General features: G+C 30.0%; 1 protein-coding gene across 1 annotated transcript in view; it reads right to left on the reverse strand.

The window, feature by feature from the left end:
- LOC111626647 (3-ketodihydrosphingosine reductase-like) overlaps positions 1-16,676 on the reverse strand; it is a 51,318-nt gene extending 34,642 nt beyond the window's left edge. The window contains exons 1-6 of the mRNA XM_023370099.1: positions 16,512-16,676; positions 14,920-15,009; positions 14,761-14,820; positions 14,625-14,690; positions 5,769-5,864; positions 4,697-4,888 (exon numbers count right to left, since the gene is read on the reverse strand). Coding sequence (XP_023225867.1) covers positions 4,697-4,888; positions 5,769-5,864; positions 14,625-14,690; positions 14,761-14,820; positions 14,920-15,009; positions 16,512-16,619 — 612 coding nt within the window. The 5' untranslated portion in view covers positions 16,620-16,676. The remainder of the gene's footprint in view (positions 1-4,696; positions 4,889-5,768; positions 5,865-14,624; positions 14,691-14,760; positions 14,821-14,919; positions 15,010-16,511) is intronic.
- Positions 16,677-17,665: the final 989 nt, after the last annotated feature.

The raw sequence follows: 17,665 nt of genomic DNA on the forward strand, positions 1-17,665 counted from the left end.
GAAATAAGAAAGATAAAGTTTTCGTATTTAGTTTTTTTTATTTATTTCTTATTTCTTCCTACTTACAACTTTGTTAGTACAGAAGAAATAAATGCAAATATGCTACTTACACTGCAGTATTTACTTCTTTTATTCCAAAGTAATTCTAAGAAACTATTAATGCTTGGAATTTTAAAAATAAAGCAATAATAAAAATATCAATTTATTATAGACAATTTAACAAATATAAATTATTATTTAAAAAAATGGGAGTCACAAAAAAATTATAAAATATTTGGTGGCCCACGAGTATAAAAAGGTTAAGAACCAGTACTCTAAAAGACAATCCCTCATAAAAACAACTTTTGTTTGAAACTAAGTTTTTAGAGAAAAATCCTGCAAGGAGGGAAGAGAAAGAAAAAAAGCAGAGGGTACTAGTTGTTTTCAAGATGAAGAAGAAAGATGGATGCCTAATTGTTGTAATTAATTGTTATAATTTAATTTTGTTCAGTGACTTTTTACCATTGCCTTTATCTTATTTGAAATAATAGTACACTCCATAAGTACGAGTCATACAATAATTGGTGCAGTTGACAGGATTAGCTGATGTGCCGCTATCAACCACATCTACAAGAAACAAGCCAAAACGAATAAGGTGCATGGATGAAAATATGAAGTCTTGAAGTTTAAGATTAAAGTTAAAAGTGTAAAATTTTGATCGTAACTGAATCAAAATTATAGTAAAGCTTAATATCTAACTCTAAGAAGCAATAGCTTAAAGATTTAGTGCTGATACTTTTTTTTTTTTAACTCTTTCTGCCCTGTGGGCACTAAGAAGGCCTCTTTTTGCAAGCCCATTATGGGTTCGGCCAGGCCCACAATGGGGTTGCCAGGTGGTGAGGGACGGGGCCCGACATATCCGAACAAACTACCCCCGAAAAATTCCTGGGGATTTTTCGACCCATTTGGATTTGAGTCCGGGTCCCCCAGAGCAGTAGGCTGCCACCTTGACCGGTCAGCCATCTGGCCTAGTGCTGATACTAGAAAAACTAAAGAATTTAAGTTGACAATCGTGATTCAGTTAGAAGCTAATATGTATACAGTTGAAGAACTTAAACATGATTTAGAAGGAAGGACCATTGAATATTTGAAAGAGGAATTGGAGAAAGGGCAATTATCATGAGTTGGTAAAAAATCCAAACTAATAGAATGATTAACTAGCACAATGTTAAGTGAAAGGGAGAGTGTTAATGAAACTAGCCAGGCAAAAGAGGAACAAGTCGTTAATGAATCTCCTTCTGAAGATCAAGCTGTAAATCCAAGTCCTATGCCCTATGAGTGTGATGCAAACGCTAACGGAAAAAGTATTATTATTAACAGATAACCAACAACAGGCAGTGTGAAACTCAAAGGAAACAGTTATTGAAGTCCAAATTATACCTGATTTGACAAGTTTTCTTCCAGAATTTAGTGGTACTACTACAGGACTGCTGACGAATGGTTGAATTATATTGAATTGACTCAAAATAAACAGAAACTAGCTGAGACCCAAGTTCTCCCACTAGCCATCAGCAAACTGAGAGGAGCAGAAAAAAACTGGCATAAAGCAATTGGTTACCAGCTTAACAATTGAACTGAATGGAAGACAAGCTTAAAAAGCAAATTTGGTAAAAAGCATTGAGAATGTGGTGTGACAGAGTGAAAGAAAGAACAAAGACAATATGAGAGTCTCACAGATTATTTCTATGCTAAACTATGTTTGTTGCATACTGTCCTGTAAATGTTACTGAAGCTGACAAAATTGATTATTTGATGGATGGAATAAAAAATAAACAACACACTGTTACTATTGCTACTCATGATGTGCACAGTATTGCAGAACTACAGTGTATAGCATGCAAAATAGATGAGCAAGAAACTGAGGTCAGGATGCACATGAAAACTCAATTTCAACAACCTCATAAGTTCACAAATAATACAAATGCTCGAGTGAAGGATCCAGCTATTGCAGTTGATGCTATTAAACGTACAGACGAGAAATCGATAAGAAGAGATCCCAAGTGGAATGCTCAAATGCCTTTACAAATGACCCAATGTTACAAATGTCAACAGTTAGGACATTTAGCCAAGACATGTCCAAATGAAAATATTGCACAGGCCAATGAATACAATGCTGAAAGAGGAAGCTCAAAAGAGATTAAAGACAGCAAGAAACAAAAACAAAAGAGCAATGCTTTAGAAGTGTTAGCTTTGATGTTTAAAGTTCATAGCCCATATATTAATGTTGAAGTGTCAATGATAGGAAAGATAAGAGCCCTTAGTGATACAGGTTCATGTCGTACAATAATCTTTACTATATATTTTTTCTTAAAAATTATTGCATTTTTATGGTATTATATTAAATAATTTAGTTATTTAATTATATAAAATTATCTAGGAAAAATTAAAATGCTAAGAGATAAATGTATGTTAAACTAAATAATCTTTCATTTAATTTTTTTAAATCAGGAAAGTAATAAACTCTGTAGTATTTGCAGAATTTATATCACTAATCCATGTATATTGACTGAAAATTAAATATAGTTAATTAAATTTTTTTTTAATACTATTATATTATATTTAAAGAACTTATCACACATTAATATAATATATGCTAAATTAGTTCAATCTACAATTATAAAATTATATACATCCTCTAGATCATTCTAAAATGCATTTTGGCTAAAAATTTACAGCCCTCTACAGTTAGAATATTTTGGCCTAAAAGTTTTTTAAAAAAGAGCTGTATAAATAGACTCATACAACAATACTCATCCACAAGTTTAAAATATAATTATACAACATAACATAACCAAAGTTAAATATATAATTCAAATAAACAATTAGCTGTTGACAGTCACCATACATTTAACATTTCTGTTCAACACTTCATTCACATTACTATTACTATTGATGGAATCTTAACCTATATCAATAGTAATAGTTTTTGTTCCTAAAATTAAAAGATCATGCATGGTTAGAAATATACTGCAATAAAGTAGAATCATTAGATAATAAATGAGGTAAATTTGTTTTAAAAATACTTATTAAATATAATTTTACATATCTAAATAATAATTCTATTAGTTTTTAGGGAGGAAAAAAATACCCTAAAGTTTATTGATATATGTAAAATAATCCACACACGGAAAAAGTAAAGAACAAAAAAGATATATGTATAGAAAGATTTTATTTTGTATTACAGTATTTTAATTATGAAATCAATGAGCTTGTGAATAAATATTCACTAACTATGTAAAGAAATGTCAATGTTATATTATTATGTGATGTATCAATTATACACACAAAAAATGAAACATGTATGTAAGTAGTGAAGTATTGAACAGAAATGTTAAAGGTATGATAGCAATTGACAGCTAATTATCTATTTGCATTATATGTTTAACTTTGGTTATGTTATGTTGTTTAATTAAATTTTAAACATGTGGGTGTCATGTAGTATGAGTCTTGTTATACATTTTTTTTAAAAAGCTTTAGACCGAAAATTTTAACTGAAGAGAGCCATAAATTTTTACCCAAAATGCAGTTTAGAATGGTCAAAAGAAGGTACATCACTTTATAATCATAGATTAATATAATAAATGCTAAAATAGTTCAATATGTGATAAGATCTTTAAATATAATACAGTAATATTAAAAATTTAATTAATAATAAGAGAGCAAGAAATTAATTGTAATAATAAAATTGACCACTTTTTTTGTGATACCAATCAACTTCTACAAGAAAAACATTGAAAAAGCTATATGTTGTCCACCTATCTATCTTGAATCTTGACACCTTAAAAAAAATCAGCCTACTATAAAATTTCCTGTATAAGATAATCACATATATATACACAGTTTTTTTTTTGCAACTTCAGCAGTCCTATTTTTAACAGCATTAGTTAAGCATGTTTTTGAAACATTTTGTGGTGTTTAAGTTAACAATTTTAGAAGGAGAAATGCATCAATTGAGTCAAGGAGTCAAACAATATACTCAATATACAAAAAACTTAATTAACTAGCAAGGTTACATACTTGTTCTCAGTTTGAACTCACTAACTTGATCCTTTAGCTCATCACTCTCACTCCCTTACTATTGATTCAAACTCAAACAACTCTACAAGGCACAGATAAACATCTGTGCCTTGTACAGTTGTTTGAATCAATATTTAGGAAGAGCATATTTAGAACAAACTAAGGATCAGATGTGCAAGTCACCACAACTTCTTAATTATTAGTTAATCCTGTATTAATTCTTTTATTACATTCTTACAATAGCACTGCCCTTTAAGTTTTTCAAAAATTTTCTGAAATTGGTTTTTATCTTTATATCTTTATCTTTTATATTTCCTAGTTTGAATGACTATTGGTTAGTACTTCAACATATACTCAGAATCATTAAATATTATAACACATACATCTTATATTGCTGAGAACCTACTTATACTGTTTTATACCAACATTTTCAACCTGATCAGCAGGCCATCATCAAGTTATCAATTCTCTGAAATGTTTACAATTGTTCTATATTTGAATGAATATGTGTTAACAAATTCAAATTTTTATCAATCTGATTAGATATCAATTTTCTCTCTCTATATCAAAATTACTTTAAATGTGTATTAAAATGTGTATTATTCATAACAAAACTTCATCNAATAATAATAATGCATACCTCCATTTGAAGACATTCGGCCAGTCCTTTTAAAGCAAATTTGGAAGCAGAATAAGCTGAAAAGCCATATATGCCAAATAAACCAGCAATAGAAGATACAAATACAATTATTCCTTTTCTGCGTTTTTTCATGCAGGGTAACACAGCTTTTGTTGCTTGAACACTCCCAATATAATTTACATCTATCATACGCTATCAAGAATAAAAGTTTACTGAAATTATCCTGACTATTTGATACTATGATTAAAACAGGTTCTACAGTCTGTCTATGGAAAAAATCAACTTGAGTATTAACCAATGAGCATCAGCATTGATTGCTGCTAGTTGTGGCAAACTACTTCTGAGTTCTTCCTTATTTGTTAAACATATTACTGCCATTATAAGCAGTGTTATGGAAACGTCTCATTCTGGTACTGAATATGAGGAAGTTTGCTATAGTAGTTGTTAAAGGCAAGATTCTGTACAGTTAATATATGATATAAAAAATTAACACAATTAATGGAAAAGTCATTCTGGCATCTACTGAGAGAAAATAAAATAAAATTCACATATTGCCTGATACGTTAAGCAAAAAGTGTTGACATTATTAGGAAATGTGCCAACTGATTTAACTGAAGCAACATCATGTGACATTCTCAAGTTGATTCTTTCCTTAGTGTATATATTAACTGTATATATTATGTAGAGCAGGGCTTCTTAAACTATTTATTAGAAATAAATAAATACAGTTATGGCTATATTTAGCTATAACTGTATTTATTTATTTCTATTTATTTATTATTTATTTATTTATTTTGTTCTTTAGCAGAAAGGAAAACTCACTGAGTATGGTGCAATTAATAATGCCATACTCACTGAGTTTTCCTTCCTGCTATTTAAAATTTGGCATATTTTAACATTTAACTATTTAACATATTGTATTATATTCTGTTCGTTATCAAAAAAATATTAACTGATACAGTATATACTGTATTTTGCAAAAAGGACAAATTTTATTCTTAAAACATTTCTAAGTATTTTACTTATTGAATAAATATAACCATAAAAAATTATATTTAATTTATAAAATTACTTTAAAATCTTCAATACATATGTCTTCAAATTTTTGAGCAAATGCTGTTCCTGCACAATTGAAAAGAATATCAATGGGTCCCAACTGTTCTTCAGCCTATAAAATACATAAAATTTAATTCTTATTTAATTTTAAATTAAAAATTAAAATCTCAATCTATTTTAATTATATATGTGTATAATATATGAGTATTTCTAGAACTGATAACAGACCAACTTAATCATAGCCTACACAATACAGAATGTGTTTATAAAAATAAACAATAAAAAAATATTGCTGTAACCTTCACTGAAAAGTTTTGAGACTGCATCAAAACATTAAAGAATGGAAGAATCAATGACAAGATTACGTATACTAATGTAAACACATATGTCATCCCAGTTACTTCATTCTCTTAGCAATAGTGTTCTTTCTTTCTCTAGTGAATAAAGTTTAAAGTTATAAAAGAAAATATTTGGTGAAATTAATCTGTAATGTTAGGTATAATAATGTATTTATTCAGAAACTAGTTGAAAATGTATATTTTATTACATAAACAGTGCACTCAGCAGAAATTTCAATCTTAGTTTATAATCTCAAATTTACAAGTTTAAATGTAAATTTTATTATCTGAATATTCCATTTTTGTAATGATTTATTACCAGATTCAAAAACGTGAAGATGATCTATGAGAATTGGTTGAAAATGTTTGTCAATAAAAAATGTTTTCTCAGTAAGCGTCAGATGGTGAAGTAAGATTGTATGTTTTATTTTCATAGAGTTACAATACAGATAGCTCTTGGTTTATGCCGGCTCAATTTACACCGATTCACAGTAACGCCATTGCGCAATTCACCATTTTGCCATGTAATTCCCCAATTCTCCCTATGCTAGAATGATTTTGTTTCAGTGTTGACATATTTACTGTGCCACAATGTTGTATATTCATTAAAACAAAGATTTTTATTAAATATATTTATTTTTTCTGTTTAATATTATACATTTACATTAAATTAATATTAAAATAAATAAAAATATTAAAATACTAAATGTTTAAGTACCCACGTATACAAGAATAAAGGAGGGTCAGATAAAAGAAGTGCACCAGAGTTATCTAAACATGTTATGAAGGCACCGCAATCTATCTCCCTAGAAACAAAAATGGAAGTTATTCGACAAATGGAAAATGGACAAACACGCCCTAATGTCTGTAGATCTTTGAACTTACATCAATTGACTGTTACTACCATTATGAAACATTCAGATAAAATTAAACACTCTGCTCAACAGTCTATGACAGTAAATGTAAAACATGTGAGTTATGGTAGAGGTAAAATTTTTGAAAAAATGGAAAATTGTTATCATTATGGGTGGATGATAGAAAAAAAACAAAAAAAAAAAAAACATTCCCTTGACTCAAGCTGCTATAACTGAAAAAGCAAAATCAATTTTTGATAATCTTAAGGAGACAGATGGAGGTGAAGAAAATTTTTTGGGAAGCAAGGGTTGGTTTACAAGATTTAAATCCTGAAGTAACTGTTGTAGTGAAGCAATGAGTGCAGATGTTGTGGTGGCAGTTGTTTTTCCTAAGGAATTTCAGGGTTATGTAGAACAAGGCAACTATTCTCCAGACCTAATCTTTAACGTTGATGAGACTGGGCTTTATTGGAAAAGTTACCAGCACAAACTTTTATTTCTCGTGAAGAATGTTCTACTCCAGGTTTTAAAGTTGCGAAAGATAGATTAACTCATTTGTTGGGAGCCAATGTTTCAGGAACTTTGAAACTTAAACCAATGTTAGTGTATCATTCACAGACACCATGTGCTTTAAAGGGTCTAAATAAAGACATGTTGCCAATTTATTAGAAATGAACAAGAAAGCTCGAGTCACACAAGATGTTTTCACAGATTGGTACACAAGTTATTTTTGACCTACTGTGCTTTGCTTTTGTGAAGAAAATCAATTACCATCCAAAGCACCTCTTCTCTTGGACAATGCTCCAGTACATCCTAAAAACCTTGATGAAATAAGAACACCATTGGATGTCAAGGTTGTTTACATACTTCCCAATACAACATCTCTTTTGCAACCAATGGATCAGGGGGGTTATTGCAATCTTCATAGCTGTATCTATCTCTGTAATACATTTATGGAAATAATGAAAGCTTTAGAGACTTCAGACAAAACAGTTAAAGACTATTGGTGGTCTTTCGATATTTTGAAAGGCATAAAAAACATCAAGTCAGCTTGGGATGAAGTTTCAGCAAAATGCTTAAATGAAGTTTGGGGTAAACTTCTGCCAGCATTCATGCATGATGTTGAAGAAGTAGTACATCAGGAGAATTTAATTGAAGACATTACCAGACTTGCACATGATGTGGGATTGGAAGATTACAGAACTTACAGAAGCCCACGATCAGCCACTCTCGAATAAAGACTTAGAAAAATTATACAACAAATTAGATTGTAAACAGTCAGAGAAGGAAGAAAACGAAGAAGAAACTCTAAGAGTTATGAAAATGGCCAGTCTAAAGCATATCTTTTCAACTATGGAAAGTTTGACGGATGAACTTTGTGAGTTAAACAATGATTGGGAGCGAAGTGTAATTGTAAAAAGGAGCATCATCACATCCATTCGGCCATATTCCAAAATTCTTAATGAAAGAAAACAAAAATCAAAACAATTAAAAATATATTTTTCAGAAAAAAGTATCTTGAAATATCATTTGTTTTTTTTTAAATTTTTTTTAATAAAAACATTTCACTTTATTTTATCATAAAATACATTTTAAAAATTAAATTTATATGTGTGAGGATCCAAATCCAGACTTTCAGTATGTTTACATCATTATCTCCTAATGTCACATCGTCACTATAAACTTGATACATAACTGTCTACTTTTGCACCTGGGAGCAAAACATCTGTTAAGTTCTCAGGCATGACAACGATGCTTTCTCATCACCTCTTGACCTAATATCTCGATTTCATTGGTTCAACAATGAAAAAACTCAAGAAACTAAAACAGTCGTCGCCTGTCCTTCCAAAGAGTCAGTTGTCACCCATACCTTGTCCTAAATGCCTCAATATTCGGATATCTGTGAATATATCATTTTATTTTACATTCTTATATCCTACTAAAATATCATCGGAAACCATTGTCTAACACCTTTGCGGATACTCAGGCTTCCGCAAAAGTTCCATCAGGCTTACGGATATTTCATCTACAGGATATCTGTACTGACATCCTAAACTTCCTCTCTTTCACAAAGAACGTTCGAGATCAAGACTAGATCCTCAATAAGATATTTATCATCACACGTTTTTGCTGTAAACTCTCTCTCTCGGAAAACACAGGTCTTGAGTTACCTCACTCTAATATCTACATAATAGCTATCATTTCTCATATACCTAAATCTATCATATTCCACTCGATCTATCATATGTCCTATATTATCTACTGTTATCAATTAAATGGTTGTTATATTAACTCGTCTCTGCGTAAGTCACTTCCGGTGCATTGTCTCTCCCTCCATCCCGAATTCGTTCACTCACACACACGATCATTCACGTGAGAGCATAATGGTTTCTGTGTCTGTCCGTAAAGACACAGTGGTGTCAGTCCTGACGAAACTTGTCATTGCGATCTTCGATGACGCGATGTCGACCCTTCAGTCCCGTGGTGCCGAAGTATGGGGATACATATACATATAATACAAAATACAAGATACATAAAATACAAAATACAAGATACAAGATATATATAATACAAAATACATATGTGACAATGCCCTTCAGCATTGTCACATATGTATTTTGTATTATATTGTATTAATAAACAAAATTAGTTGCTTATTTTTCACTTATGTAAAGCCTAACCCTCAGTGGCATGCCGTCATTGGAAGCGGTGGATGCGTCGCTTCCCTCGTATTTTCTAAAATATAAACACATATTAATTTTAGTTATATGAAAATAATTGCACAATATTTTATTATAACCGCATTATGTATCTTATTACAAATTTTTATACTACATGTGGAAAAAAAGATAAGATTGCTATTGTATATTCGAATATTAGTGGCGGAGTGGAAGCGCTGTATCGTCAGCATCCAAAAAGCCAGATTCGCACATGCGCTTTACAGAGCACCAACCTCACCCGGTTTAGCTGGTGAGGTTGGTGGAACCTCAGGAGGAAGCCTAAGACCTCGAGTGGATGCTACACGTATACCGCATCCAATTCTATCCAGGACCAGTTCTGGGCTGTTAGCTGCCTACCCACTAGATATTTGGCCACCCTCGCCTGATTATGTGAATCACGAGTAGATTTATAACTTAACCCAACCAATAAGAATTTACTGGTATGTTTTTATGATAGTTCTGTATAGTTGACAGGAGTTTAAAAAAATCCATTAAAATATTTGATATATTCATTCCGCTCTCCGATTTTATATTACTCACGGATTTCAATGTTAAACCAGTGATATTACGATTTTGTATATTCCATCTCTAAGGGGATGTAGAAAAAAACATGTACAATTCTTGTACAATGTTAAAAAATTAACTGTTACTTCGACAACATAATTTACAGGCGGCTGGATGGCCGAGCGGCCAAGATGGCAGCCCACTGCTCTGGGGGACCCAGATTCAAATCCGAACGAGTCGAAAATTCCCTAGGAATTTTTCGGGGGGGTTGGTCCATTCAGATATGTTGGGCCCCATCCCTCACCTCCCAGCAGCCCCATTGTGGGCCCGGTCAAACCCATAATGGGCTTGCAAAAGAGGCCCTGTTAGTGCCCGCAGGGCGGAAAGAGTTAAAAAAAAAAAAAAATGCATCATTTGCAACTAAATTTAATAAATGAGAGAGATGCATGAGGTACAGAAAAAGTTCTAGAATTTATTTTCCTTAAATTTACGATTTATGTATCTGTTTGTCATAAAAATTTCTTTCCACTTTTTTTCCGAAACTACAAATATTCAAGTACAAAGTAACTGGTTTCGACTTATTTCTACTTAAGAAGTAGTTAAATAATTAAGTGATTAGAGAATTGGGGACCTAAACAAACCCCTGATGAAGAAGCGGAAATTTTATTTAAACAAAAGCTTAATCTTACCAATCTGTACCCGAGTACAGTGGAGACTGATTTCTTTGAAATATTAGATGTAATAAAGACAGAAATTTTTCCAGTTCAACGAGAGTGACCAAAAAGTTGTAAATTTTGGAAATTTCCATGGACAACACCTGGTCCTAAAACGAATTAGTTAGAAAACAAATGACAGACAATCTATTAAGTTTAACAAATTTAGACTTTTACAGCTATGGTGAGAAACGTTTAAAATTTACAACAACCCTGTCACGTCCTTTGAGATATACTAATGATGTGGAAAAAGAGGCATTTGACATTGACCGGTATCGGCTCTCTCGGGATTTGGCATGCATGCAGGCACTGCACACCTACCAAGATCCACTTGTAGATAGCTGTTTGACTAAGTGGTTATAATTAAAAGAGTAAACAATATTTTATGTTATTTTTATGTACGTTTCTTTACAAAGCTATATTTAATTACAATTTTCTTTAAAAGTATATTCATACAAATGAAGAATATTTTGTATCAGGTATGTATATCCACCACACATTTTATTTCATCAAGTTTTTATAATTTTATTTTTAATTTTAGCCCTTATATCGTGGCTAGCGATTCAGAATGTAATTGCAATATTGAAAATTTATTTTAAAAAAGTTTTGGCTCAAAATCATATAATGAAAAAGAAAGCATTATTAAAAGAGAAAGGCCAATGCCTAAGTTAAATATAAACAGTGCAATAAAAAAATTTGTTAGACATTTTCATGATAAAATGGCTCTGTAAATGCATAAAAATGCAAAAATTGTTTTGTTGGCTTGCCTACTATTTTCAAATGAAATTAGTGTGTTTGAATAAGAATGGCTTTGACAATTTGGCTGGCAAAAGACACGAAAAATCATCGATTCTTTCGTATTTGAAGCAATTTGGAAATCAAAGCAGAATAGAATTTAACATTAGTAAATAATATGAAATAAATATTGAAAATTATAACAAGGTGATTACAGCTAATAGATATATTTTATCTAAATTAATAGATGTTATATGTTTTTATCAAAGCAAGAATTGGCATTTAGAGGGCATAGGGAGGGAATCTATTGAATCAAATAGCAGAAGTAATTATATTGAACTTGTTTATTTATTAAGTATGTCAGATAAATAATCTATTAAAAATACATTTAGAGAATTAACTGATTGCCCCTGGAAGTTGGCTTCTTACAAAAACACAGCTTCCCTATAATCAAATGTCACGGCACGCCACTGCTAACCCTATATCTCACGGTAAATATGGGTTCATTTTACGCCGATTTGATTTGCGCCGACTTTTGTAGGAATGAAACTGTGGCATAAAGTGAGGGCTACTTGTATTATAGAATAATTTAATTAAATGATTTTTTGGGTAACTTTGAACTTAGGCTTTTTAAAACTCTGTAACTTGATATCATTAATTATTTAATATTTAACAGACTAAATATAACAACTATAATGTTACAGTTTAAATTTTAAAGTTTTGTAATAAAATCTTTTAATTATAAAATTATTTATCATTTGTTTCAATGTGAAAAACAATTCATCAAATAGCTGAATCATAATGAACCTATAGATCAAATGTTATGCATACTAAATCATATATATGATAACATGTAAAAATGTGACTAACTTGTTTTAATGAATAATTATTCATCTTCAACTAAAATAAACTCTATGATAATAGCATTGAGTTGATGTAATGTATAAAATTAGCTGTCATAAGGGAGATCTAAACTTAAAAACATATGGCATTGTACTTTTGAATCTATGTCTTCAAACTGTCGTTAATTATTAACCTTATTTATTTATTTTCTCATGCATTGCTGTTTACTTACATTAATAATGTTATAATGATTAAGTAAATTTTATTAAGTAAATGATTACTGATAAATTTCTTGAAAATGCTATAAAAATAAATAATAAATAATTACAAAATAAAAGTTCTTATTAATCATTATGTAATTTTTCACTTCTCACAATCTGTTTAGCAATGAGAACAAGCAAAAATAATATAATATATTTTATGATGTTTAATTCCATTGCAATGTAATTTTTACTAAATATCTTTTTATTTTATTAACAAAAGGTTAATAAAAAGTAACTTATAATTACTAAGAGAATTTTATTCAGAAAATTTAAGAATTAGTAATAATGACATAATACTATTATATTTAGCCAAACACTTAACACTTTTTAGAAGCTAGATTGGAAATCTTTCTAATCAGTTAATGTTTGATGGTAACTGAATTTTCTTTGAGGTGAGACTGAGGCCAGAATGCTAAATTCAAAAATAATTAACCTGATTAAAAATAATATATTTAACTTATTTTGTCATAATTCTTTGTTTGTATATAAAATTAAAGTTTTTGAACATAAATAATAGAAAGCAATTAATAAGAAAACAACTTTAACTTTTTTATTTAAGACTATCTACACCAGGGGTGGCCAACCTTTTGCATATCATGCGCCAATTTTTTGACAGACGAGTTCAGATGCGTCATATAACTCAAACACTTTTTATACAGTCTTACGTTCAATGTTAGGGGTTGATAAATAGAGATAAGAATAAATCTGCTTCGCTTAGGGGAGAAAAGGGAATTACTTAATCACGCAGTTGAATTAATTAATTTATGACAGTTTATTGAAGCACCAATTTACAATAGTTAACAATGATCTCCTGTAGGAGAGGGTGATTGCTTCATGATGGTGCTATTGCTGCCAGAGTCTCGTTTGGTGAAAATTACTCTGCACCACAATTATTGGCACTGAGAACGAGATCAGCTTGGAATAACTTTAATCACAATAAATGTTTTCGGCCATTTACACGCCTGTAAACTGATCGGAAATAAAGATCGCAAGACTCAAAATACATGCATACATTGTAATTTACTATGTGGAGAATACTCATTTTATCTGCAAAATAGACCGTAACGAATTGTGCAACAAATGAACTTGCCAAGACAGACTATAAAAAATGTATTTTTCTATATAATATTCTTAATCGCAAAAAAGCCAAATCTGGCAATTTTGCTCAGAACTAGCTGAAGCGCCACTTGTAATCGTCCAATGCGCCATATTTGGCGCATGCGCCACGTTTTGGCCACCCCTGATCTACACATTAAATGAAAAAACTGGATAAACATTTCTTATAACTTAAAATCAATTATTTATGCTAGGGCTTATCATACAAGTGAATATGATCATAAAATTTCTTAAATTTATTATATATTTAAATCTTGGGTATTATATTATGACCACTACATCTCATGTTATGAGATGTAGATCTCATTCTGTGTTAAATCTGCAGAAGCTGTGGTATTGGCTACATGCCCAGCTAATATTTAAATCTACAAAATAAAGAGGTTTAACAATAATTAAAACTAATATGTATACAATACATTCAAAATGCATTTTGGATAGTCCCCCTTCAGTTGGTATTTCAATAAAACTTACAAGATAAAAATACATAAAAGTTATATTAAAAGGCCAAAATAACCGAAAAGATATCACAATTAAGAAACTGATGTTATCTCACTAGTGCCATACAATAAATTCTATCTTTTTAATGTTTTCTGTAACTAAGCCAGCCATAGAGAGTTAATTGATGCTTCTGAAGGATCAATCCTTCAGAAGCATCAATTAAACAAAATTAATTAAATTTTTTTTTTTAATATTTTATTAATTTGATAAGAAACATATCACTATTTACTCAAATTTAAATAAAATAAATTTATTTATTTTATAATTTAAAATAATTGACTAACTTACCTTTTGAAAAACAACTTCAACATTTTCGTAATACTTACTTATATCAATAGAAAATATTTTCACTTTCTGAAAAAACAAAATTTATTTATTTGAAATATACCATTTAAATATTACATTTTCAATATATTTTCCTTACTTGTTTCTGTTTATCTACTGCATAGCTTTCAACTTCTTCTTTAGCTTCTTCTAATCGAGCCTTAATAATTAAAAAAGATAAATAATGCAATTAATTAAAATTTAAATCAATTAAATTATGATAATATTAAATTTATTTAATGGTTAATTTAAAATTTACCTTATTTCGTGCTATTAAAGTAACATTTGCCCCTCTAGATATTGCTTCTATTGCTAATGATTTACCAATGCCACTTGATCCACCTGTTACCTGCATCATACAATTTAATAATTGTTTAATACTTCTCATTTATAATTAAAAATGAAAAAAATCAATTTTTTCTTTATTCAAATAATTATAAATTTAAAAACAGATATTTGTCTATGTGAGCCTTCTCTATCATAATAAAGCTACTGAAGTTTATGTATAAATTATAATAAAAAAAAATAAGAAACAATTTAAAACATCACTTCTTATTTAAATAATATAAAGTTTGGCATGTCCATGAATGAAATTTAGAATTTCTATTTTTTTGAAATATTTAAGAAAATTTTATCTTTCAAGAGCAAAATATAAGTAAAATAGTGAATCAATTTTGTAAAATTTAAGTACAAAAATTTATTTTGTAAATTTATATGTATTCCTTCTAGTGAACGGATATCAAGATACTATCCTAATATTCTCATTACAAATAACAGAGCTGCTTTTCTGAACCATGGTTGCAATGATAAATATACCACAATGAAGTAAATTTTACATTTACATTCTGAAAGATCTTTTCTTCATATTTTAACGAACTATTCTTTATATACATATATTATCATAAACATCACAAAAATGTTTTAATGAAGCATGTATTTGTGTATCTGATCTTGTCATTATAAAATCAGATAATTTGCAACCTATATCTCAGAAAAGAAAGATAAAAATATATTTTCAATAAAGAAATCTGTAGACCAGCCAATCAGAAACTGTCAAATATTGGTCTACTGCTGGAAGATATCAAAACGTAAACCCAACCTAAACTCTTAAAAATTTATCATTAGCAACATGAATCGAGGCAAGGTTGTCAACAGCTTGTATGGGGTCTAGAGTAGGCCCCTTTAAACATTTTATTTTATTCTTTTATATTTTTTTGTCAAATGAAAAGTGTAGAATGTTTCTTTATTAATAAAAAGTAGTTTTAAAAAGTCTAATTTTTTGTTAGTAGAAATAACATTAGTTTATAGGCATAGGAATCACTACAAGTCTCTAAGTGTTAAGTGTTTCCAGTGAAAAATTCCCAGCTCCCCCTTTCTCAATGACCCCCGAATCAAAATAATCATATATTACTCATCCCCATACTTCATTCAAACTATTGGATATAACCGTAAATCAAATTTGCCGGTAACACGTGTAATTGTGGTTTTGTTCTACAGATCCACCCATTATAGATTCTCCATAGCCAGCTTCATCCATAGTCTTAATGTACCGGTGCATTAACTAATCAATCATTGTTTATTCTTCGAAACTTACAATGTAGAATGTAGTGCATGTATAATATAATTTAATGCTGAAATTTTCTATCTTCAATTTGTCTTTACATTTTATACTTACTCTAATAAATTAGAAAATAATAAAAAAGAAAATAATGATAATATTTAATGATTCAAAGTACATATTTCAACGTTTAATGAATACTTTAAGTCAATTTACATCAAAGAACTTTAAATTCATAATTCAACTAATAAAAAATGATTTGTTTTAATAATTAATAAATCTTTGATACAAACCAATACATGAAAGGAAGAAATATCTGTACTACTTCTCATATAAACATCGAATAATAAATTCACAAGGATAAAAAATAAGATAAAAACACCTAGAACTAAATACCACATGATCTCGATCTAAACTGTATCAAAACAAATCTCAAAGAGGTATTTATGCATTTTATAGATGGCGCTGTAAGTTTATACGAAACGATGTCGATGACAAAAAATCAAAAGATGATGTCAATGTAATATATTTTAGGATTTACTAGATAGGTGGCATCGAGAAACGCGAGACATGTTTATCGATGTATTTAGCCTTGGGCGAGCAGTTTTCAGCACTAATCTATATATATAAAAATGAATATATGTGTGTGTGTGTGTGTGTGTCTGTTCGTCCTTCATGCATTACCACACCGTTTATCCGATTGCCGTGAAACTTTGGGAAGTTGTTTAATATACTCCCGCGAAGGTTTCTGGCGTAGTACGTTTGCCATGAAGCTTTGGGAAGTTTTTTAATACACTCCCGCGAATGTTTCTGGCATTTATCCTACGATAGATGGCGCGCGTTTACACGAGCATTCGAGCACTGTGTGTTCGATCGATTTCAAATTGTGAAGACCATTTCCCCCCTTCAAAAATATCTCTATATATGCATTTGTTATTTACGATATTTGTAATAATTTTTGTTTAATCACTTTATTTCAACTATTTTCTGCTAATTATGTATTCGCTCGAACTTTGTTAAAACCTTAACCGCATCCCGAACAACAACCGAAGTTGTAGGAGGAAATTCGCCTATTTTACCGATCTAGGATCCCCTTTCCCAAATTTTAATAATAAAAAGGCAAATTACAATAAAACGGTTTATTATCCAACTATCAAAAATTTCACAACATGCCAAGGAAGAGAGGAAGGAGAAATTAAATAATCAAAATTATAAAGGATTTAAAAATATATATAAAAATGGGGAATATCGCACTTCTAACAATCTCTGCGAGTATGTGGGCTAAATTTAAAGAATCCGTGCTTTTCGCATGTACAGTACAACTGTACATAGGGTATGTGGCCAGCTCACGCGTCGGAAAATCATCTGATTTATTCGTGTACGATCCAGACGGAAAAACAAAAAATACAAGGTCTGTTCAAAAAGTATCGGACCTTTGGTCGGCAAA

The sequence above is a fragment of the Centruroides sculpturatus genome, unplaced genomic scaffold (genome assembly GCF_000671375.1).
Source record: "Centruroides sculpturatus isolate CEXI.00-Female unplaced genomic scaffold, Cexi_2.0 scaffold342, whole genome shotgun sequence".
Taxonomy (NCBI): domain Eukaryota; kingdom Metazoa; phylum Arthropoda; class Arachnida; order Scorpiones; family Buthidae; genus Centruroides; species Centruroides sculpturatus.